Source organism: Poecilia formosa, unplaced genomic scaffold (genome assembly GCF_000485575.1).
Source record: "Poecilia formosa unplaced genomic scaffold, Poecilia_formosa-5.1.2 Scaffold80, whole genome shotgun sequence".
Taxonomy (NCBI): Eukaryota; Metazoa; Chordata; class Actinopteri; order Cyprinodontiformes; family Poeciliidae; genus Poecilia; species Poecilia formosa.
This window is the reverse complement of record NW_006800019.1, coordinates 2,139,132-2,163,941: the sequence shown is the minus strand read 5'-3', so window position 1 is coordinate 2,163,941 and position 24,810 is coordinate 2,139,132. Positions and strand designations below refer to the sequence as shown.

Genomic DNA, 24,810 nt, shown 5'->3' with positions numbered 1-24,810 from the left:
TATGTTTTGGTGAAGTTCCTGGAAGGAAAATATTAATTTAGGGAACGTACATGGTTTGTATTTTTATTTATTTATTTATTCTAGGAAAAGTGAGTTTTTGAATTAGGCCTACAGGTTGTTATTTTTTAAATACGACATTCAAACGAAGACTCTGAGCTTGGGATTTTACCCTTGAATTGTGAATGTAGACACTCCTCGATGCAAACTAAACAGTTAATATTTGAACAGCAAGGTGTGAGAAAATATCAATATAGTATCATAAGATAGAAGAATATCAGAAATAATAGAAAGGCAAATTTAAAAAAAAAATGACAAAAGGGTATTTTAGCCAAATAGCATTTTTGCTATGTCTCTAGAAAGTCTCTTGTCGGATAAAAGCAAGCTTATCAGGCAGCATTTTCTGAATGCGTGATTACCACTCGCATGAATTCTCGCGATAACTTTCTGTCGAGGGGAGTGTCAAATTCCAAGAGAGAGGAGAGGAGAGGGGAATCAGAGAGAGAGAGAGAGAGAGAGAGAGAGAGAGGGGCGCCAGGGTGAGTTTATAAACACTTCAAACTTTTAAATTCATTAAAGTTATGTATACTTCTCTTACATGTGACACACTTTCTGTCGCTCCGACTCATTTCGGTGCTTGTTGTGGACATGTGTTCATGTTTATGTAACTGTCAGAACTGTTAGTCGCAGCTTCAGCGTCTCATTCGGACCAACAGTCTCGCTGCTTTGCACTCAAGTGTCATTCCGCTAACCAACTAACTGCTACTCGGGGGCGGGGGGTTCATCCTCTTTAATGCCTTTTTAAAATGCACAGTTTGACTTTTGGCGTAGTTACGTTTGTGTTGGTGTGTGTTTGTTGTCAGAACGGAAAATGTTAGTATCGTTGTTATCACTCATTTTCAATGTGCGCTCGGCCTGTTGGCGACGCTAGCCACAGCAGCTAGCCATTAGGTTTCTTTTTTGCGAGCGCACAAAAAAGTTGATACGAAGCTTTGGACCAATAAGACTTGGCTCGTCGTTGTTATTGACAGGCTCCGAAAGCAATGTGCGAATGAGATGCGTATGACTGACACGCTGGTGACCAATTGCTGTACAGAATAGGCGGTTTGGTTACGGGAAAAGGCGGGGCTAAAGCGGTGAGCCAAGAAGGTAATGGAGGCTAAAAGAGAGAAACTTTTTTTAAGAGAGTCAGCGCTGTCTGGAAGAGGGAACTAAAGTTTGAGTGGGTCCTTTGGAATTCATCTTGACCTTTTCGACTTTTGCAAGCCCGGATCTCAGCATAAAAATATCGCACTATCCGTGAATTGTAATTCTGACAGCAATTTGCGTCTGCAAGAGGAACCTCAAAAGAACTGAACGTCTCAGGATGCAGTGACATCCACAGCAATGCAATTTGAACTGTCGGACGCCCGACGATCCGTGTCCCCACGCATGTCAACACCTCAGCTAGGAATGTAGGTCATGTTTTTGGCACAGTTGTACCTCATTCCATCACTTAGAGGTGTTGCACTGAGGGAAAAAACCCCGCAGTTTCTTAAACTTCGCAAAATTTGACTCACTCTCAGAAAAAAAGCATGCATTTTAAGCTTTGTGCAACAAAGAAGGAAAGTCCAAGAATATAGAGTGGAGATGTGGGTAGAGTACCCGAAAACTGCAATCAAAAGTAGAGTAACAATATTTTAAGTAAAAGTAAAATGCAGCCATGCAAAAAAAGTGTTTTTTTTTAAAGAAGGTTAAATACTGATGATCTGATCAGAACATCTAATTTATTATTTAAAAATTATGTTGCAAGACAGAAAATATAAAGTTTAACAAAAACTAAACAATTACAAAAAAACAAATTCAAGCACTTTACCAAAATTTTTTTCTGCATAAAATTGATGAAGCTAATATCTACTGCAAGTAGCATACATAAAAGGCCAGGCACTGCATACATATCATTTGAGCAGCAACGCTTGTGTACAAACTCAATCACTTCAGCATTTAAACTGTAGGCTTGTGTTTGGTTCTGGAACATTTTTGGTTAAAAGGTGTTCACTCTTCATTCAGTGAAGATACTCACAGAGAGTAGCCAGAGGTTTTACTCAAGTAAAAGTAAAAAGTGCACTGCAGGAAAAGCAGCCCTAAAAGTTTTTTTTTTTTTTTTTTTTTTTTACTTATTAGTTTTAACAAGTTACTACCCACATCCAAGTACAGACCAGAAAGCTAAAAAAAATTTATAAATGCAATGCATAATTTTAATAAAAAAAAAAATCATTAGACATAAAATTGCACAACAATAACAGCAAAGTTTAATTGTCGCTGCTTCTGTTTTAGAATATTACCATGCCTTTATTTTGCACTGTCCCGAGGGCTTGGCATAGATTTCAATTTTTCTTAGCCATGAAGATATGGGTTTAAGGTTACGTTTGTTCCATTTACTAAATCTTGTGTTCCCATTGCTGACATAAATAAATACTGGCTGCTGGACTCAGCCAACCACCATCCAGATCTCTAGTATCATCTGTGATCTGATACAAATCCATGTTGCTGTACTTAAAATGCCTTGTAAAAGTATTTTTACCCATTTTACAGTTTTCAAATTTTGTCACATTAAGGCCACAGACTTCAGTGTTATTTGAGTATTATGTGATAGATCAACACTAAGTGATTGTGAAATGCAAGGAAATTATATTGTTTTGTAAAATGTTTCAGGAAAAAAAAACAAATCTGAAAAGTGTGGTGTACATATATGTCCAGGTGTTTGTGGAACTGCCTTAAGCTGCAATTACAGCTGCAGGGATTTAGGATTGTCTCCTCCTGCTCTGCATACATAAACTGATTTATTTTTTTATTTTTTTGCCCATTTTCTATGTAAAACAGCTCAGGCTCTCAGACAAAATGAATACATTCTGGAAATTTGCAAAGTTTGAAAATTAGGACATTTTGAGCTCTTCATTCCTCAACCATGTTTGCTGTGTCATGATGATGATGGATTGAGATGCTCAAAGGTTGAGAAATGTATTTGTGTATCCTAACACTGCTCCAAAAATGTATTTTTAAATTGAATTACACACAGATGGACTCCATTTACTGAATTGTGTTCAGGTGCTATGCCACACTTTTCAGATTTTTGTTAAAAACCCATGTGTAGTTTTCCTTCCACTTCACAACCATGTTCTACTTTTATGAAGCGCATAAGAGTACACAACGTTAAACTCAATAAAACGGACGAAGTTTGTGGTTGTAATGTGAAAAAGTTTGCCAGGTGCGACTACTTCTGCCAAGCCTTGCAACTTATTTCTGTTTTCCCTTCTGTCTTTCTTTACCTCCTTATTTGCTTGGTGGGGTCTCCCCTGTCCTCTAGCAGTTTAAGCTTCAGAGTCTCGCGTCATGGCTGCAGCAGGAGCTATTAATACAGTTTGTTTAGTCAGTTTCCTAGCAGGCAGCGTCAAACACTGCCTGGCTGTGGCTGATTATAGCTGAGACTTGTTCCCCTACACCTGCTGAGTTGGAGAAACCCAAAGTTGTGTGGGGTTGTTGGGAGGAAGGTGGCGGGGGGTGATGGCAGTGGCTCAATGAGAAGGAGAGGAATCCGGACCCTTTGAGTGCTTCCATGTCACCTTGGCTGAAAGGAGGCAAAAACAGGTGGAGTGTATTGAATATCGACGACGTGCATCGGCACCGCAGTAACTAGGAGAGTGATTGATTGTCTTAACTCTTAAGATTACTTCCAGAGTTTCCTCAGCGAGGAAAGATGCATTTACTGCAGCATTTATTGTTGTATGCACAGGAATTACGCAGAGGCACATATATTGCATCAGTTTTTAGGGCTCTGACTTAATAAAAAAAATAAATAAATAATTTCAAATTGCAGCGTTGCACTGAAAAAGTGCTTTAATCGGGCCTAAATTTTCATCAAGGCAGCTCCCACAACAAACGGTATTTTCCGCTTTTGTCATTTGCGATTTATGAAGGACTTTCCACAAAATCAAATCCCACGTTTTAGCTCTGGTGCCAGTCAGCCAAGTTAATGTCTAGCATGTCTTTAGTAAGATGTAAACTCTAAAAATCTGTTCCCACTCCTGACGCCAGATGTGTCTGGTTCTCCACTCAGTCCACACCCTCGGTATAACGAGCTCGATGGAGTATCTCGTTTGCAGACGAATCCCTGCACAAATAGACTCGGTAAATTGGAGGCAGTTTGCGAGGCCCCCCTTCACCGACCTGTTGCCTCTGTCCGTCCTCCAGCAAACCAGAGTCTTCTGTCTTTTTGTCCACAGAGGAACAGCTGGTGCTTGCAAATGTAATGCAGCTTATTTTTGCCTCTTGAGAAGAAAAGGCCCGTTGCATGTTCGGCGCACGTCTTCCAGCACAAGGCTTCAGTAATCATGTGTTGGCTCAAGGGCAGCTGTCCTCAGCAGAGCGAGAGATGGCGGGGGGAAGGAGGAGGAAAATTTACTGACTTCAACACTGGGAAAACTTTCAGACATTTATTCCTGGCCAAAGTAATGAATAATATGTCCCATGCAAGAACGTTTGGCAACGCGGTTCACCCATATATTAGGTACAACAAGAGTTTATGTGGTCAGTGCCTCGGTGATATTAAAGGAATGAAATTTGATTCAATATTCTTCCCTTTTCAACTATTTGGGTGTCAGATTCAAACAGAAACCCGGAGAAGAGGCCCGGCTTAGCCGAGATCATTTAGGTTTAAACTTAGCAGGGATATTTGCATCTGTATTACAAACTTGTGGTTTGTACATATTCTGACTGTTTGCCTGTGGTTTAATACATAAAACCATACTATATATTGGTGGCAGCTGCTTTGTCAGTGGGACGGGATTGCATAATAGCAGCCAGACGTCACTTTGTGCCAGCTGAGAATGCTGAAACATTCATGTCTGCCGCCGGCCCTCTCCCCTCCCGTATCCCCCCTGATTTATCTCGAATGTTTTTTTCACTTAACTTTTCCAGTTTCTCTTCACGAGGAGTTTTGTCCAGCTGTGCAGGGCGGCACAGGGTGGAGTTGCTGATAGAAGTAGCAGCCGGCCGCGCTCAGTTTTAGCTTGGCATTACAAGAGGAGAAACCAAACGGGAGCTTGTGCATATTTAACTCTTTACAAGAGCATCCACTCAGAAGGAGCAGGATGAAGTGATTATTTTGAGAGCTGTGGAAAGTTGTGGTGTTTCCTGCGGATTCAAGCATCCACTTATGTGCCAATTTTTGCTGTGTTTACAAATGATTTAGGATGTGATAGTAGGATATCCTGAAATGAGTTTATACACATGACCTCGAAATATAATGTCATTTGGAAATTTTATTTTATTTTATTCAGTGTGCAATTTATTTTAATTTAGTGCATTTTATTCAATCACTAAATCTGAACAAATTTTACATTACCAGCATTAAAGCATTGTTTTGTTAAGCTTTTTTTTTCAGCTGGAGGAAAGTAAAGGTCTTGGTTATACTTGACTTGACTAATATTTTCATAAAGCTAAAACAAAGGTTGCACAGACTTGATATCCAGAATAAATGTCAAAATGCACTTTTGTATTTTAATAACAATATAACATAGAAACAAGATGGAGTTGAATCTGAGGTGCATAATTATTGATTTCAATTCATAAATGTTCAGATTTTCTTCTGTTTTTGATTGTATTACAAAAAATTTAAAAACGGGCAGTAAATGTTGTGCAACCTTGAAATAAGTTTGTGCAAAACCTAAACATTATTGTGCCTTTTTCTTCCAATTATAACTAAAAAGTGCAAAAAAACAACATATTGTATTATAAAAGTTGCATACTGCAGCTGCTGATTTGTGTTGTTTTATAGAGCAACACATGTGAGAGTTTTCTGTGTTTAATCAATGGGGAGAAAAAGAAAATCACATTTTTTGTTTTATTATTTGTGACCTGGTAATCAGGGAAAAATGAGAATTAATTGGAGCAGTCTTGCTTTTACTACATTACATACCTCTATACAACAATATTAAGCAAATAACTAATATTTGTCTCGTGCTACTTCAACATGTCAAGTAACATAAAAAAAGAGGAATCTATTGTGTGAGTTTTTCCATTATTGTCTTTTAGCAAAAACGACTGAGAGCAAATACAATCGGTAACAATTTAATCCGTGAGAGTGTTCCTACTCTCTCTAAGCTTATACACTTTTGCTATAAATTCATAAGTAAGTTTTTAAAAACTAACAGCCTAAGACAGACGGCTGAGTTGGAGCAGGAGATGCTGAATCCTGGTTCGACGGTGCTGGAGAGGTAAACGGAGGGAGTGGTCATGAGAGAACAAGGGCTTGGAAGTGAACTTAGGCGAGGTTGAGCAAAAGGTAGCAGGGGAGGGAGCTGTGTTTGTGTAAACGCCGGCTGTCGCTCCTGACTGTAAGCAGCTCCTCATTGGCCAGCCACAAGCCCCTGTGCGTGAAGGAAATATCACCAGGGAAACTTCTCCTCGCTGCCTCTGTGCATGTTTTCCTCCGTGCCAGGGTTATTTTTGAATAGCGCTCGGCTTCCTGCTCAGACTGAAGTCTACAAGCCGCAGCATCCCCGTTTTGTTGTTTTCGGGATTTGCCAGCTCTGAGATCCATAAAAGCTCGCTGCAATGTTCTCTTCTTCTCTCTCACAGTTTCATTGCAAGCTCTTTGCAAAAATGGGGGACGACAGACCTTTTGTGTGTAACGCTCCCGGCTGTGGACAGGTAAGACTTTTTAAAAAAAAAAAAAATTTCCCCCCACCTCCTTTCTTATTTGTGTCTCTCTACCCGTTTCTGCTCTTCCATATTTAATTGTCACCGTTGGGCTGAAAATGTTGTACTTGTTTTATAATTTAAAGCTGGAACAGATTGATGCTTGGGAAGAGACGCTTCCTTTGATTGGAGTTTGGCGTTTCTCCTGAAGCGCCAACATAAGCAAACTGTCTGTGATTTATGCAACACGTTTAATGAGCAACACGTTCGTAACATTCTACCTTGCACGCTCTGGTGGGACAACGCTGTCTCCTCCAGCCGTGACTCACTCCAAGCTCCAGTGAGCAATCAGAGCGCAGTTATTGTTTCAACCTGTCACTGCTGAGCGCCTGCAGACACAGTTTTGAGCCGAGGCAGTGACTCAGCTGACTGCCAGTAGTACACTCACATGCAGCTTACACGGTGTTCGGCTGCGGCTTTGGCTTAATATCGAAGGAGGAATAAGAAATGATACAAACTTTGTCATCGAACTTGTAATTGTTTAACACAGGAAACATCATGTCTGATCATTTAACTGCTGTGTTCTCTTGGGTGCGATAATCCTCAGACTCTGTATTTAATTAAGCCTTCCTGTGTCTGAAGAAAATGCACATGTAGCTGCTAAAAGATTTAAGTCGTACAAGGCTTTTTCATTCTCTAGATTAATAGTTATCTGTTGCAAATGTGAACGTAGCTCAAACAGAAGTCATACAAACCAAACGATAAATAAGTCATTTGTTTGCCTTTGTTGTCGTGTATCATGGATACACAAGGGACACATGTCTTTTCCCTGACAAATGTTACCAATGTAAATCAGTTCGTATTTAATTAATGGCGTTATTAATTTAGAAGAACAGTTAAAACAGGATCGTGGCAGCTTCTCAAGGCAAAGCCGTGTTGATGACAGTGCAGGTCCGCAGATGTGGCTCTGCCAGCAGTTTCGTTTGAGTGTCAAACTAAACATGTCTGGAGTTGTGTTGTGGTGTCAAACACTGTGACACATTTACAATATCACCTCATCACCTCTCCCTGTGGAATGTAAGCAGATCTAGCTTCAAAAACATTGTCTTTTTGCAACTTTTCAGGGCCATGTGTCAAAACAAAGCCCATTATTGGTTTGCGGTTGCAAAGTTTTCGCCAGGATTTGAGTGATTTATATCAAGTTAATATCTAATCCACCATATCCGTCATCTTTTGGAATTTGTCGAGTGTAGGCGTAGAGGTACGTCTCATTTTTTTGTTTTGTTTTATTTGGCAACTTTTTGTTAATTTTGGTGCTGTTATATTTAGGAATGCCTCAACACGTTTGGTCCTGCTATGAATTAGTCATTTAGCGTGACGTGTTGGTCAATAGAAAATCTCTGTTTGACATCTAAACAAAATAAATGACCCCTTGCATGTCTTTTTTTTGTCACCCCTAAATATTTCTGATCATGAATAATAATAAGTTTCTCTCATAAGGAAAACAAGCTATCCAAGTGTAAAATAAAACCCAGATTAATGATGCTTTGGTTCAGTTCTACTATATTGAAAGGTGACCTGTCAAACGATACTGAAAAAGCACTCGTTTTGATACGGCATAAACCTTTTTTGAATTCATAGAGTTCTTATGAAAATGAGAAAAATCCAACCAATTGGACTTTGAAAATGTTTTTATTGTACTAATTGGGCTAAAATGTGGAAGTCATTTAGACAGTAACTGTTTTAAAGCGTTGCTGTCTAAACAGCATGGAAGATGACACTTAATGATCAGATGTGACCTGAACTGATAGTTTTTTCCCCGTTACCTTTTCATACCTACTTGCCGCTGGACGTTTCTCTGCCTGTAGATGGACGCAGCTGATATGTAGTTGCAGGAGGAAACGTATCCTTATCGGGGAACTAAGACAGGCGGAATATGCTTCTAACACTTAAACATATAGGGTTAGTTCATGCCATTCTTCAGTGTTTCAGATACAAGAGTGTCATTACGCTGTTTAGTCTCTCTCAAACAGCAGTTAGTCTTGGAGATGCTGCGCTGGGGTTGTGGTGCTACTCTGCTTTGTAGTCTTGGCTCTGTAGCACAACTAGCATCAGGACTTGTGGCATCATTCGGTTTTCTCTTTTAGTCTTCCTCATAGACAGTTTTTGTAGTTTTGACTACAGTTGATCAAAAAGCTCTTTTCTGGTCCTACATGCCATATTCCCAATGTTTCAGACTTCCACAACCGCTCATGTGATGCTTAGCATTTAATACTCAGCTATTAGAAAGAGGGCAAAATGACACACAGATATTTTTGTTGCTTTGTCTGGTTACATTAGACATAGAACCAACAAGATATTTATGTAAAAACATTGACAACAACAGTGAAACATGGGGGGCATTGTGTAGTTTTTGTCTGCTTTGCATCTGGACAATTTGTCATTATTGATGGGACTGTGAAATTTGCTCTGTACCAGAAAATCCCAAAGGAGGATTTGTCCAACCATGAGTCTGTCTCTAAGATCAAGCTCACTGAGGTTGTGCAGGGAATAGACGGCTCTTTTCTTAAGATAAAACTAACAGGCTTCATTAGATAAGTCTTCAACCCTATAATTAGGGTTGTGATTTGAGGAAAATGTAAAATATTTTTTCTTATTCTTAAAGATGTGTTTTTCCTGTTTGTTTGTTTTTTTTCCATCTTTGAACATCATTTGTTTTATTTTAATGGTTTTTGGAGGATGAACACGTTCGAAACCTGACCCCACATTTCAAGTATCCCTTTGAAAATATAACAATAATATTTATGCTAAAAAAAAATCTAGAAATTTTCAATCAAACTTGCGGTGAAACATTGACTGTACGCCAGTAGCAGATGTTAAAAGTTTGTCAAATCGGTGACACTGATCTTTTTAAAACGTTATCGTTGGGGCCAGGTTCCACCTTTTTTGTTGGATGTGGACATCCCCTGTTGAATTAATTATTAAAGCAATGCAGTGTCTGGCTGAAAAAAGAAATCGGACACTAGAAATAAATGGACTCATTATGAATTATTGTGCTTGTCCCTGAACATCTCTAAAAGTCAGAATTGAGACCTTTAATTGCAAGAAGTAGTGACTGGGAATCCAGAGCAAGTGACTTAACAGTTGTGATGTATGTGAGCCCCTACAAGAACAAAAGCCTTCCAGAAGCATTTGGATCAACTTGCAGATTGTCCAAGTATCTCTTGTTACAACATTTAATAATAAACTGGAGTAGTCATGAAGGGAAAATAGCTTGCATAATTATCAGTTTAGAGTAAGAGACGATACATTTTTAGAGGCTAAAAACATATCGTAACCAGATACTTGACAGAAACATCCAGAAACTTTAACAAATAAGCCTAATGGACCAAGAGGCTTCACCGCCAACAATCTGTCAGATGTACAACAGGTGTAACATTATGCAACTTGGAGGCATCTCTGTGTTTACAAGAAATGGATAATTGAATATCATCTGAAGGTCCAGCAGCGATGTTACCCAAATGTGATCAGTAAATGGCGCCTTGTGGCGCAACAAGAAATAGAAGTAGAGGCAGGCAGCCAAATGACAAGAATTGCTCAGAGATGAAGAAAACTATTTCAAGGCAGAGCCCAGAACACCCACCCGTTATTGGACGTGATGTGATAATGAGTGGAATCAAAAGCTGAGAGCTGAGTTCACGTTCAGCATGAACAGGACATATTTCAACATCCCCTCGTTTTGTGAGAATGAGGTCTCCACAAGCCAGAAGCCCTGCGGCAAGCTGTTTGTTTTTAAAAACTAAATTTTACATTTTATGAGCTTTTAGGCCAATTGCTGTCGTGGTTTTTATGTGCATTGGACATATAACACCCTTAACGGTACGTGATCTTAATGTCCAAATGCCGTTTTACTGCTGCCCTTTACGTGCAACAGTTGTCTACCAGGAAAATCTGAATCCTGCCCGTAATAGAACAAGGGTGATTGACTTTTGGCTTTGGCCAAGGTTTTCCTCTCACCAAGTTAACCACAACAACAACAACAACAACAACAAACACCCTGAATTGGTGCCCAGTATTTATTGCCTCAGGAAGGTAATCCTAGCCTCCATTATCTTTGGCACGGAGATTACCTGGAGATAGTTTCTCCCACAAAATGTAGTTGTCTCGTTCAGAGGACAGAGACGGATGAGACATGTATTGGTGATGCTTTTTAGTCGGGCTAAAAATAAGGCTCCTGACACTCAACTGTGTTTCCACTGCGCTCTCTTGACTGAAGTCGCAACTGTAACGCAGTGCCCTAAAATAGGCTGCAGTGAATAGTGAATAGGCTGGTGCGAGAGCCAAGATTATTCCTCCTACGTCTCAGAGTGAATCACATTGCCACATCTCAACAGAAGACGCTCCGTGTCTCACAGGACGCCGGCCGTCCCTTCGTCTATATGTCTGATTTGTGTCCTGCAGTGGAGCTCCCGTAGCTGCTAATGTGATACCTGATAGGAGGTAATCCAATATTGAAGGGCCAGTCATAGTTTACATTATCCCTAAGCCTTGCACGTGAACGTTGGTGACATCGAGTTAACTTAAACGTTCACTCCCTGCATTTTTACGCCATTAAATTCATTTGAAACAATTTCAGCTCTAATCCACGCTGATCTTTTATCTTTGTCCGGTAGTTTCATCTATGTAAGGTTATGTGAGCCCATGTCTTCAAGCTATTATTGGCCTGTACTTGCAAGAAACTTTATACCAAAGATTTGGTGTTCTTTGTGGGTTTTCCCTCATAATTTTTGCTCAATTGCCTGCATATGATGTGCTACATCTGTGTGTGATTATTGCAATTTGATTTCTGGATTACAGTAATACGGGCTGCCTCCTTAGGTAACAGTTACAATTATCTGCTGGCTTATTCACGTAATATTCTCGTGTTTCTTCCCCTTCTTCTTGTTCCCTTGCTGCAGAGGTTTACCAATGAGGACCACTTAGCTGTGCACAAACACAAGCATGAGATGACACTGAAGTTTGGACCAGCCAGGACCGACTCTGTTATAATTGCAGGTACATTTTTTGTATAGCATACAGTATTGTTATAAAGCCATTACTCTTCCCTTAGTTTTTATATTCTGCTTCCCAGAAGCCAGAACTTTCTTTTTTTTATCATTTACAGTGGACTTTATGGCTTCTGAAGGTCTTTTTTTTTAAATTCTTAATGTGGCTTCTGACCATTTTTTTAGATTATTATTTGCAACTAGCCATTACAGATGAACAAGCATTGTGTCATTTGATGTTGTCCTGTGAAATGTCATAAGAAATAGTCATACTGCAGTAATGGCAATAAGCTCTAATAAGATTTTTACCAAGACAAAAACTGATGGTTTGATTGGGATTGTTGCTTTTACTGATTGAGCTATTTCCCCCTCCCAATGCTGCCATGACCAATCAGTGCTGTGATTACCTTTCAAAATGTGATTTAATGTTATTATAATAGGGAACAAGTTTATTTTTATAGCAATATTTTTTGTGAGTTTTTAGACTGTATTGAAGAATAGATGAATAGCCAAAAGGCTGGAGAGAATTGTTTTTTTTTTATTCAGTTTTAGCATCTTCGTTATAAGTACAACATATCCTGATTTCAGTTTTAAGACTAGATCAAATCTCTCCACTAGCCTGTATATAAATTTAACATGAAAAGGCTCCTAAACTCAAGGAATTCATTATTGTGACAGGCATGCACAACATGTCACAGATTTATCTTCATCGTAATGTCAGTGTGTACATTATTATTATTATTATTATTATTATTATTATTGCAAATCTATTTAGCTTGCAATATATATTAGTTAACCCACAGAAATGCCATGCTTTTCACTGTCTGGGCCTACAATTTTATTAAACCCAAAGCAGAATGACATTAATGCTGCGTACTAAAGGATTTTCTTATTTATTGCTTGTCATATTGTACATGCTTTCCTGGTGTCATGCAGCCCTAGTCTTCAGTTCACTTGTCAAAGAATCAGCTATAAATGTTGTTTTTGTCAATTTTTTTTTAATAAAAGAAGGCACTAGTAAAGATAGTTTGTTCCTATTTCTTCACAATCTGCACTTAAAGCTGACTTTGAACCAATAAAGTTACTCAAAAATATTAATCAGTTTGGCGAGAATGTTGCCTACCTGTGCAGTGTATGTAAGAAAGGGTCAGAATGAGATTCTGATGGTATAGCTTTCAGTAAAAATATTACACACTTTAATGTCTACGTTAGTTTTTAACTTTTGCAATTGCTTTTAATTAAAATAGAATATGTTTTTCTTACTGTAGCTAGTTATTGTTGCTTATTTTCAACGTGATGGAGTTTATTTATTAGTTTATTAGTTTAATGTTTTTTATTTTTATACATGGACACAATAAGGGACTGAGAGGAACACAAGGGAGCATGTTGACTGTCCTCTATATTGTGTAATCCTGCCAATGATTCACAGATAAAATGTTTGTCAGCTGAAGAGTTTTTTGGCTCTGTGGGTAGAGTAGTGGTGTTGCAATCCAGAAGTTGTGGGTTTGATTCCTATTTTGTCCTCTGCCACGTGTTCTCATTAATACGACTAGAATAGTTCTTTATGTATTCAGTCCATTTACCAGTTAAGTTAAAATAAAAAAATAAGATCTGATCAAGTCATGTAGTGATGCAGTTTAAGGTGTTTTATCTAAAAAAAAAAAAAAAGGTTGTTTTTGTGTCTGAGCCACAGATGAAAATAAAGCAGGTTTAAAAAAAAAAGTTCTGCATGATGTTGAAATACTGAACTGGAAATTATGCACTTTAAAAAAATAAAATAAAGAAATGAGTAGTGATGCAAGACCTTTGCAAAATTATTGAAAAAAAAAAAAAGAAAACAAAACTCAAAAATGTCTTTATCGTAGCTGCTAGGAGTTAACCAAGTGTGATATTGTTTTAAGTCATTTCCTTCGTTGTCGTTGCTCTTTCCCAGATCAAACGCCTACCCCCACTCGTTTTCTTAAGAACTGCGAAGAAGTCGGTCTGTTTAACGAACTCGCCAGCTCCTTCGAACAAGATGACGAAGACAAGAAGGCGAAGAACTCTGTAAGAAATCGAAATTGGGAGGACATCCATGACTGCTTTTTTCTGTTGCGCTAATGTTCATCTCTGCATGCATCGTTATGTTCAGACTGGGGAAATTTCCTACATACTCCAGTGTACTAAAAAAAACCCTCATCTTTACTTCCCTCTTTCGAACTCAGTTGCTGATTTAATCAAAAACTACAGTTTGAAATTCCTGTGTTGCACAGTTTTTTTTTTTCTGCATCATTAGAATTTCAGTTATTGCAGAAGTTTGCAAGTATAGTTCTCAGTCGATGCATTGGTTGTTCATTGCACTGAATATGGATTTTCATGAAGCTCACTGTGACGAGCAGATTTGTATAATAAATGCCAACTTCCCTTTTTAATGCTTTATTATTCTGAGTTTTTTTTTTGTTGTTGTTTTTTTTCTTTTCTTTGTCACATTATAGCTTCCTACAGCCAACTCTGTGGCTTTAGACATGAGCCTGCAGACGCCGTCAGATGTGAAGGTGAAGCGGGAGTCACCTGTGGAAGTCGACTCCTCGCCTCCAGAAAGCCCTGAATCGATATCTGGGAAGTCGGACAGCAACCAGGAGCCAGTGGTTAGAGGAAAGGTGTGAAGGATAAAAAATAAAAAAAAACAACAAACTAATTTATCACTGCCGCTTTGGCTCTACAACATTCAGTTCTAAATGTATTAATTCCATTTTCTGTAAAATCCTGTTAGAAATATATTGAATCGTTTCTCTCTTAGGACACACCACCAAGGAGTTCAGCTCCAACTCCAACTATTGTCCGCCCAGGTTCTCTTCCACTACACTTGGGCTTCGATGCCCTTCACCCCACCATGCCGTCACCCACCTCCGTCATCACACAGGCTCCGCCTTCAAATCGCACCTTGGGGTGAGTAATTTTCAGCCGTCTGCAGTTCACTAAAAATATACCAATGATAATTTGATGATATCCAACTTGGACTTGCTGATGCTGATTTTAGCTGGTGGTTGTTGCACTGCACTGCTACCGGGATTTCACTAAGCAAATGAGTATGAGCCTTCTACTGGATATCCAGTTATCTTTTAGCTGGCATCAAGCTGTATAACCCAAATTGATGCAATGAGTAACTGCTCATTTCTTAAGCATGTTGAAAAACGTAGCCCATGTTAGTGGAAATAGATGCTCGTCTGTTAAGAAGGGTCGAGTCTGCAGTTACAATTAGCATCAAATTGGAGATGGAAGATGTTAAACAAAAGCTAAAAGTGGCTAAAAGGGCTCTTCTCAGCTGGTGGAGAAGAGCATTCAGCTCTTCTCCACCAGCTGAGTGCAAAGTCGGAGAACTGGAAGGGCTTTAAACTGGTAGTTGTGATGTTTTTCTCTCCTGGCGGGTTTTCTTCTGGCCTCTAACTAGAGTTGATTAGTCCATTGGATCGCCTTCGGACACAATGTTTATGGCCTTGAGCCGGGTTCGTTTTTTTTTTTTTTTACTTTTAGGCCTGATAAACTCTACTCCCGTTGTCAATGCACGACTGGTGAAAAATGTATGCAACACTGGATGGAAATAAATCTTGTGACTTTGCAGAAGCTTGTTTAAAACAATGCCACAGAAAATAGCATAATCAAAGCTGAAGGCCGTATAAAGTAATATTGGTGTGTGATGGGTTTTTTTTTGTGGCAACGTTTTTTTGTCCAAGCATTGTATAAAATAACAGAAGAAGAGCATCCGGTATATTTTTCTCAGCCTTCCAGCTGTGAGACACAAGTGATGATTATTATTTTGGGGTCAGAAACATCACAGCTTGTTTAAAAGAGCGTAAAAATGATCAATGGACTGAACTCGTATAGTCATACTGACCACTCAAAGTGCTTTTTATCAGAGCTGCATTCATCCACTGATATGCTGATTGGTCAGCAATTTGTTATCGAGTGCCTTGCTCAGGGGCACATGGATGTGTGGCTGGGCTCCGTCCCTCAGCTTTCTGATTACATCCTGACTACTTTGCTGACTGAGCCAGAGTCAGTCATATCAGGGTTTTACGATTTTAAAATAAAGACAAAATGATTAACAGGGTTTTCCTGCATACTCTAGATAATTTAGGCATTTTTGATTTACATTTATTCTGATAAGCATGGGAAAAAAATCTGGAAATGCATTTATATTTCCAGACTTTATTCCCTCCTTTGTCTAAATGTTGTTGCCTTCCTTCCAACCTGCTTCCTATCCTTCCTTTTATTGTGTCCAGCCTCCCTTCTTTTCTTGTATTATTTCTTCCTGCCTTGTGCCCTCCTTTGTTAGTCGTTATTAGTTTTTTTTTTTAAATTGGGTAGTTCTATATGTTCTATAAAATACTGCGTAGGAACTGAAAACTTTGGGACACTTAATGAGGAAAAGTCTGGGAGTTTTTCAATATAAAATGTGTCGAATCCCTGAGTTAAAGAGTTGTTTTTAGCTTCTTATTACTACTAAAGCTGCAGTATTTTTGTGTATTTCCTAGAAAATATAAATCGCTACTTTAACCACAAACTATTGAAAAGACTCAGTGTTTCCTAATGAAGCAGGTACCCAGATAAACAAACATATAATTAAAAAAAACTAAAATAACAAAAATATATCGTAGAAAATGTTTCTACATGCTTAACAATGAACTAAGGATGTAATATTTTACTAAACAAGAAAGTAGTCTGGATCAGCCTTGATCCAGACTACACCCAGCAATAACCATAGGGAGTTGGTCACTTTTTAGTTAAGTTTATAAAATTCATTAAAAAGAGCTTTTTTAAAGTTATCTCCTCTAAATGTTATCTACAGATTTTAATTTCAGTTTCAGTCTAATCTGCATATCTGACTGTTTTTGTTAATTATTTTTAACCTCTGGTTAGTTGTGGATAACCAGAGATAAACACAGATAAACTGTGTTGAACACTGATGACAGGAAACATTTTAGAAAACCACTTCTGAATTGTCCATTGGTGCTTTCTTATTGTAAGTCTGTTGCAATTTGCTCATGTGTGTGCTGTTTTCAGAGTACTTCACAAATGTACTGAAAAACCCAGAGTGCCAGCTTGTTTAAGGAATGACGGGTTTTTTTTGTCTTTTATGTTTTGTCTAGTTATGTTTGACCTTTAAGAGTTCCCTCAATATGATACAAGGGTTAATACTTCTGCTTAAAAGGATGACTGCACATTAAAAGCAATTCATGCAAACGTCTCCTTTTTTTCCCCTCTTGTTGTCTCTTAATAGTTCACCAACTAGCCATTACCCAATGATGATGCTTCCCACTGGTCAGGCTGTGCCTGTGCTCCCCGGTCCTGTCCAGATACCCTCTGTCATTAATGTAAGACAGACCAGCAGTATGTACAATGTCATCGTTGGAGGGAATAAGTCTGTTATGTCTTAATTTATGTGCATTTATGCATCATGTCTGACTCCAGCTGGCTCGACCCATGTGTATGGTACCCAACATTCCTGGAATCCCTGGTCCTCCTCTGGGAGGCAGCAGCAGCGGCTCCAACTCCCCCTCTGGCTACAGCAGCATCCACTCAGAGGCCAAGATGGTCAGCACTAAATTAGCTCTCTATTTCTGTCTCTTTATCTCTTTTTCTTGTCTGCATCCTTACCCTCCAGACTTGGTCTGCTTTGCCTTACTTTGTACATCATATGACTTTTTACTGCAGTAACTTATTTAACCCTTTCATGCATTGCCACAGTAGTTGCTGAAAAAGTGAAGGCTGCTGCTTTATTTTGGCATTTTAGCTCATTTGAAGAGCAGTAGTTCCCATAAAAGCTTTGGCTGTTTTATTCGTGCCCAGAAAGTTATTGTTGTTGGATTAATGTGCATGTTGTGACTGATAGGTTTTTATACCTTATTGGCCAGGCTTCGTTGCCAACAGGACAATAGAGGATCACAGTGCAACATCATAATAATCGAGTATCATCATCTGAAACTTTTCCCAGGGACATGCAATGCCTCAAGAACCAAGCCCCGATTAGATAGATCACCATGTCACATGAGTGTGATGCAGAAAACAAACCTTTTTATATCCACTCCTCAGAGAATTGTTGCTATTCCCCCTATAAATAAACTTGCATCACACAGCTCACCTTTTACATCAGTGGGAACAACAACTTGCTTCAAACTGTCTAAAACGGGAGCTGGATGTGAGTTATTATGTTGAGTTATATTTTTGAAAAAAGCCTTAAAATGACTTTCCAGGGATCCTATTTTTTTTTCTTTGCTGATGATAGAAAGCTAGCTGAATAGTGGCTTATCCACTGCAGGATCTCACAAAATACTTTTTAAAAAAATAAAATAAAATACACCCTTCGGTCTTACTTCTGCTTTTAGGGGATGTCGGTAAATGACATCATAGGACACACAAGTATCAGGCTGATTGGTGAACCTTTTTGCAAACAAGTGACTTTTGACAGATTTTAACTTAAGCTCTGAATTATTCAGGTTTCATTAGAGTAACAGAGGTTCAACCACCCTCACAAGTCTGAGCTGGAGTTTGACTCCGTTACTCAAACTACAATAAATGGCAACACTGAGTTAAATGGTAACACAATGGTATATTTCTACTTAGATTTTTTTCCATTTGATTTGTTTCCACTGATGTTCGGCTGTGATAAAATAAATACATCCCGTGTTCTGCTATGCCTTGTTATCATTTTCAGCTCAGAAAGTCGATGATGTGCTCAGAGAACTCTGATCAGGGGCATTATGTCTGTTGCTTTAGGGTAGATTTCAACTTGATTGTAAGTAAAGATTTTATCTTGTAGGTGAATGCCATTTAAAATAAATTGGTGTGGCTGGAAGTTTTGGAGTTAACATGGACTTGCTGCAGTAATTTTATTACCTCAAAGCATGCATTTTTATACCCTCTGTGTTTTGATCATGTTCACAACAGTAGTGCCACTTTGCTCATAGTGTCAGCTTGGTATGAGAGTGCAACTTCCTGTGTTTGCCAGTGATATCTCTCTTTTAACTGTTTTTCCCCTGTAGCGCTTGAAAGCAGCGCTGTCGCAGCAGAGCCCTTCGGGTCAGAACTTGGGATCCATGGTGATGGGCAGCAGCCCCATGGTTCCTCAGAAGGCAGAGCAGAGCCAGCTGCTTGTCCAGCATCCGGACGCGCCTTCGCCTGCACAACCTCAGGTGTTTATGTCGGCTCCTGCTGCTGTTCTCCATAGACTTGAAACTGAAAGAAAACGGAGATAAAAATTGATCTTGATCGATTGTGAAGGCTGAATAATCTTTTGAAGTCATCAAAACTTGCAACCAAGCACTGAGATGACTGGAATGTGTTTTAGTTTTAAATACTGAAACTGTGAGTCAAACTTCCCTTTTCTTTCTTGTCTTTCTTCCGCTCCCCTCGCCTGTCTGTCTGTTTCCTTTTGACCTCTTGCCATCTCTCTCCCTCAGGTATCCCCAGCACAGCCTACAGGTGGGCGTCGACGGCGGACGGCAGACGATGACCCAGATGAGCGACGGCAACGCTTCCTGGAGAGGAATAGGGCGGCGGCATCACGCTGCAGACAGAAGCGCAAACTGTGGGTCAGTTCTCTGGAGAAGAAGGCCGAGGAGCTCAGCTCTCTCAACGTCTCGCTGTCGGTGAGTGGGCTCGGAGTGGGTGGAAGAGGACTGAAGGCTTGTACTTTTTCAGAAGTTTAAGTGCTGCAAGACTTAAATCTTGGAGCAGGTACATCTGTTTAAAACCCCTTTAAACAAAAAAATACATACATGAATGCTCAGCTGTTTCAAATAATGGATTCCAGTGGTGCCATTTTATTTTTTATTTTTTTCTTATGCAACATAACCCACAAATGAAGCATGACGTTTGATGTTTTTTGTTCCGTTTCATTTCAGAACGAGGTTTCTCTGCTGCGAAACGAAGTGGCACATTTGAAGCAGCTGCTGCTCGCCCACAAGGACTGCCCTGTCACCACCCTACAAAAGAAAACGGCATACTTAGGTACAGCCCAGAAGATGTGTGGCATTAATAAGTTTAAATACTAAGCAGCCTATAAACGGATACTTTATTCACACGCGTTAAAAACTGACGCGGCCAATATTTGACTTTTCACCCATGGGTTTCGAAAGGCTGGAGTGCTGTGATACGAAGAGGACAGCACAGACTGAAGTGTTATTGAGAGCGGCAACAAAAGAGAAACAGAGGACGCGCGTGTTTGAGGCCTTGAATGTTTGCAGGATACTATCAGAGAGCATCACTGCACCTGACCCACACAGCCACATCCCCAATGCGCAATAACACAAATACAAGCCGCATGTGCACAAAGGACCTGCCGCCCATAAACAACAACTCCTCAACACGCCCCTGGCAGTCAGTTTCTGACCCACACAAATATGACACGCGAAAGCGATTCACACGAAAACGATGCACCTGACAAACCCCAACGCACACGACTCAACACAGGTGCACACATGTACATCTATATATTGTATTTGTTACAAGTTACTTAATTATAAAAAAGGAAAACAAAACCTACCCAATTTCACTTTCCATATTCAGGCTCTGCGTCTGTGCCATTTGGTTCATTTTTTACTCTTCTTGGCAAACATTTCGACCTGACTTAGCTGTTTAAAAGACTCGTTTTTAGTCATCTTCACTGCACAGTCGCATTTAGCTTATGGAAAAGCAGCAGCCACCAAATAAACAAAAGTAAGGTAACCAATGAAATCTTTGTTTAGCATGGACATGTCCCACCCACACAGATGTGCATAGCTAAAGACACAAAGGACAATGTTTAATTCTTTTCCCCACAATTTTGTTAATAACAAAGTGAAAAATATCAAATAATTAATATGAAACATTTTTAATAACTCACAGGGAAAACCTCAATGCGCGCACAACTTCTGGTGAATTTCTGACAGAATCTCAGACATATATTTGCTTCGTTGCAAATAACAAATATCCAGCATTTTGTCATAAATTAGTGCTTACAGTTTTCAAGCCTCGTTTGTCCTGTGTTGCTTTTTTTTTCTCCCTTGCAGCTGCAGAAGAGAGCCTAAAGGAAACCTCTGAGCCTACAGGGTCCCCGGCTCCAGTGATTCAGCACAGCTCTTTGGCTCCCAGCCCCTCTGCGATTCAGAACGGCCTGAGCACGAGAGCCGCGGCCGAGGCCATGGCCATGTCGGTGCTAGCAGGAATGGGTCAGCAGCACCAGAGGGTCGAGGGTGGACCCTCGCACATTATCATGGCTGCACAGTCCCAGTCTGCTGGCAGATGATGAGCAGCGCCACCACTGGCCCAGGCTTGGCTCGCCACCCAGGGGTAGAAAAGATTCCCATCATCCACAGCCTTTAGGTCCAAATTTCACATCTCCCGCTACCCTCTTTCCACATCTCCTCTTTTGATCCTCCTGTGGAGCCATCAAGCTGTGGCCTGGAGCTCAGCAGCAGCAGCAGCCGCAGCCTTCTGGGAACGGACTGAGACTTTTGGGAGAGCTTCCTGTTAACTTTGCCATAAACTACAGGGGCTGGACTCCGATATCCCTTCCTCTTTGCCCTCCTGCTCATCTCCCCTCACCCTCGGTGAATAAGACGACCCTCTCACCAGGCTGCGAGAAAGTGCGTGGCGTAATCTGCCGTGATTATGAACTTCCTATATGTGCACAGTTTCAAACCCACAGGAGTTGCATAAACGTTGTTGATCAAATCAGATCCAGCACACAGGACTTTATGCTGTTTTCAGCTGGGAATAGTGCCTCGTGCCCCTGGACATTAATCACCATGCTCGCAACCCACACGCCCGTCGCTGCATATCTCATTCATCTTCAGCTCAAAAGACGCAACAACTTTCCCCACTTCTGACGATCAGCTTCAGCTTCCTGCTAACGGTTCTGCATCAATGTGATCTGATCACGGACCCAAACACCTTTCCTCATTTACCTCCTCTTTATGTTTAAGACATATTTTAACTGTGTGTGATTGTATACTTATGTACAGAAGAACATGAGTAGTTGCTTCAGATTTGACACATTGTTAGCTGTGATGTTTGCATGTAACTTTTCCCGAGTGGGTGTAAAGTATGTGCAGCTATCTGATTTGGCATATCATCCGATATCGGTCTCTAAAACCAAAAAAGGATTAGATTTTAACTTCAAACAAGTTTTTTTTTTTCCCTAAAATTTTCATTTTAACCTGAAGGGAATTTATCTTCTGCTGTCCGCCATGTTTCCTTAAAAATCAGGCCGACCGTTCAGCTAGGTTGGAAGTTGCTTTCCTTTTTTTTTTTTTTTTTCTTTTCTTTTTAATTTTATATAAAATTACTCTGATCACATTTCTGTGTGGGTCCAGGACTTTGTATAACTGTTATTTTCACACTTTTCAGGATGGCGGATCATCCTTGCTGCTTGATGGAAGTATGATGAACCCTTTTTTAAAGTCGCTGTGCTCTTTACCAAACCTAAACTTAGCCATAATCTCTGAGTCTCCAAAGACCACCTGGTACTTGTTCTGAGACAGGAAGTAGTCTGACTGTTATTTTGTGTCAGAGTGACAGAATCTAGTCTATCACTACTTGTTTCTTGCACTTTGACACAGTCACACACACACACACCCCTGAAGATTTTTTATTTTATTTTTTATTTTTTTTGCCTTAAGATCACATTAGTGCCTCTAATATTTCTTCTTAAATGTCTAAGAAAAACACACCCTGGTATTACTAAACAATTTTTACTTGGAGAAATTATTTCGCATCACCTGCAAATCTGCAAATAACTTCCTAAAACTAAACTCAACAGTTTTCTTATACTGTGTCAGCAACTTACTGTTTTGAAAATGAAGAATTGGGGGAAATACTTTACTTGTACTTGTCTGTCATCTGGTGGAGAAACGGAGAAAATATATTTTCTAGTAAAAGCTTTAAGAACAGAAACATCTAAAAGGTTTGATTAAAAATCTATCCAAGATACTCAACTAAGTACCAATAATTCCCCCGCCCCCCCATAAACACAGAAATGACACGCTTTTCCTGTTGTCCTCGTGCACTTCTGTTCTCCTTTTTGCCTACTATGGCCATATATTTGCAAGATACTATATTTGAAAAGCAAGATATCTCTCTGTCATTATGATACTTTAATATGCACTAAAATAAGAGTGTATTGTGGCTTAGTATTTCTCTTCATTGGGTCACGTTTGTGCAGCTCTTTTGTTTTTCAGAACAGAAGTTTGTTCATGACAATTTTGTAAAAGTCGTACTGTAGATGTGAATGGGGAATTTTCTCACCAACTTCAAAACGTCATGCTCAGACTGAACCTCTCATCCTACAGTCCCAATGGCGACCTTGGCATTTTTTTTTTTTGTTTTACCTGTTGGCACTATATTTAGCCAGCAGTCCCATATAGATATATGAAATAAAAATTTTAACTAATATAGCTCTCATATTTTTGTTTCATTTGTGTGATGGGCACCTTTTCTGTCATTTACTGTTCTTTTATTGTTGTGTGGTGTTGTAAACACTGCGCAACCATTTCTCATACTACTTTTGATTGTACTGATGAATATAGACTAATTTCATTTAACAGCTTGTTTTTATTCTCTATAGAAGAAACTTAAAACCTTTTTCAAAAAGAAAAGTCACCACCCTTGGCTGTCTTTGTCTAACTTATTTTTTTTGTTTTTAAAAATTGGTCAATTTACATTTTGCTTTTTCACTCTTTGGCCTTTTTAATATTTGACTTGTTATGAAAATGACAGATAAATGGAAAATAAAATGCAACTATGGTAACAGTTTCACATCATATATTTCTGTTTTTATTTTTCACACTCCCATTGTCAGATGGATGATTTCAGAAATGTTTATTGTACATATCTGTACTATATAAATATATATACTTTTCCATGCATGTCCAAGTGGAATACCATGAACACTTTAAAGTGCTGCAGTTTTAATTAAAGAAACTACATCATAAGGAAATTTGTGGGACTTTTTTTCTTTCACATTTTCCTCTTTTCTCCATTGTGATTTCTCCCAAATATTGAAGACCCTGCTGTTTGTGTGGAGAAAAGTAATGGTGCATCTGAATTTCTGTTGAAGGACTTTCATGAAGTTTGAAAAGATTTCCTGTTTTTCATGTTTCAGACTTGCTGAGAGCACAACAATCATAGCTGCACTAAGGTTTGGATAGTTTACAGATTCCTTATAGATTCAACTGAACCTTTTTTGTTATGCCATTAAGTGGAAATTAGAGGCATAGTCAGAGGACATGCGGATCTGTATCTCCTGTTGTATCTGCTGTGTAGGTTCATAGTAGCGTAGTGGTAACAACATAAAGTGACACAAGTGAGGAACTGAACCATCTTGAAATGATTTAACTTAAAGTTGTGTTACCTCATCCGCATAAACATCTTGGAAATACAAACGACAGACTTCCATAACCACTAATCTTCCAGCAGCCATTGGGCAGATTACACATTTGACAGGTTACTGGTCTATCACAGAGCTGCATGCTTTACTGGTCTAGCAACCAACTGTGCATGTGTTGGGAAACCATGGATTTTCCTCCTTTAGTTATATAGTACCTTTCTCAGACAGCAGTCATAAATGCTTCACAAACAGTAAATGGAAAACAAAAACCAGCAAAGGCAAAAAACAAACAAAATAAAAATAAAAAAAATAAGACACATTTAAGTAGTACATCATAACAACAGAATTGGCATGGCAGCCCACATACCAGTGTGGCAAGAATCCTTGAGCAAGTAAAAAAAGCTAAAGTATCACACATGTATTTAAGTAAGTGAGGCAAAGAAAAAAAAAAGTAAAAATTTGTCTTTTTTTAACCTCTATTAAACATGACAACTATACTCCAATTAATTTAACATTAATTGGAGTATAGGATTACATTTTTAAGATATCTATTTTATATTTCCTTTGTGAAAAGTTTATGTGCTGAACTTCTGGAAAAAATGTACCCTCATTCTGGTGTCATGCAGTTCTAGTGAGAGGCGTGCGTGTGCTTGTGTCAGTTCGCCGCTAGGGGGAGCAGCTCTAACAGTGCCCTGTCGCCTCGGATGCGGTGAAGCAACAACAGAGGCAGGCGGAGGTAACGTG

General features: G+C 39.3%; 1 protein-coding gene across 4 annotated transcripts; it reads left to right on the top strand.

The window, feature by feature from the left end:
* The first annotated feature begins 429 nt into the window (after positions 1-429).
* Positions 430-22,400, top strand: atf7a (activating transcription factor 7a). 4 transcript variants are annotated; one of them, XM_007556696.2, is made up of 12 exons: positions 430-536; positions 6,616-6,687; positions 11,634-11,730; positions 13,654-13,766; positions 14,195-14,359; positions 14,500-14,648; positions 16,981-17,074; positions 17,172-17,294; positions 18,743-18,892; positions 19,160-19,348; positions 19,604-19,709; positions 20,750-22,400. In XM_007556696.2, the coding sequence occupies exons 2-12, from the start codon at positions 6,640-6,642 to the stop codon at positions 20,983-20,985; spliced, it is 1,470 nt and encodes a 489-aa protein (XP_007556758.1). In that variant the 5' UTR covers positions 430-536; positions 6,616-6,639; the 3' UTR covers positions 20,986-22,400. The 4 variants fall into 4 exon arrangements, with proteins under 4 accessions (XP_007556758.1, XP_007556756.1, XP_016529114.1 ...); XM_007556694.2 differs by lacking the exon at positions 430-536 and having other exon boundaries at positions 6,371-6,687; XM_016673628.1 differs by lacking the exons at positions 430-536; positions 20,750-22,400 and adding an exon at positions 19,838-20,743 and having other exon boundaries at positions 6,372-6,687.
* Positions 22,401-24,810: the final 2,410 nt, after the last annotated feature.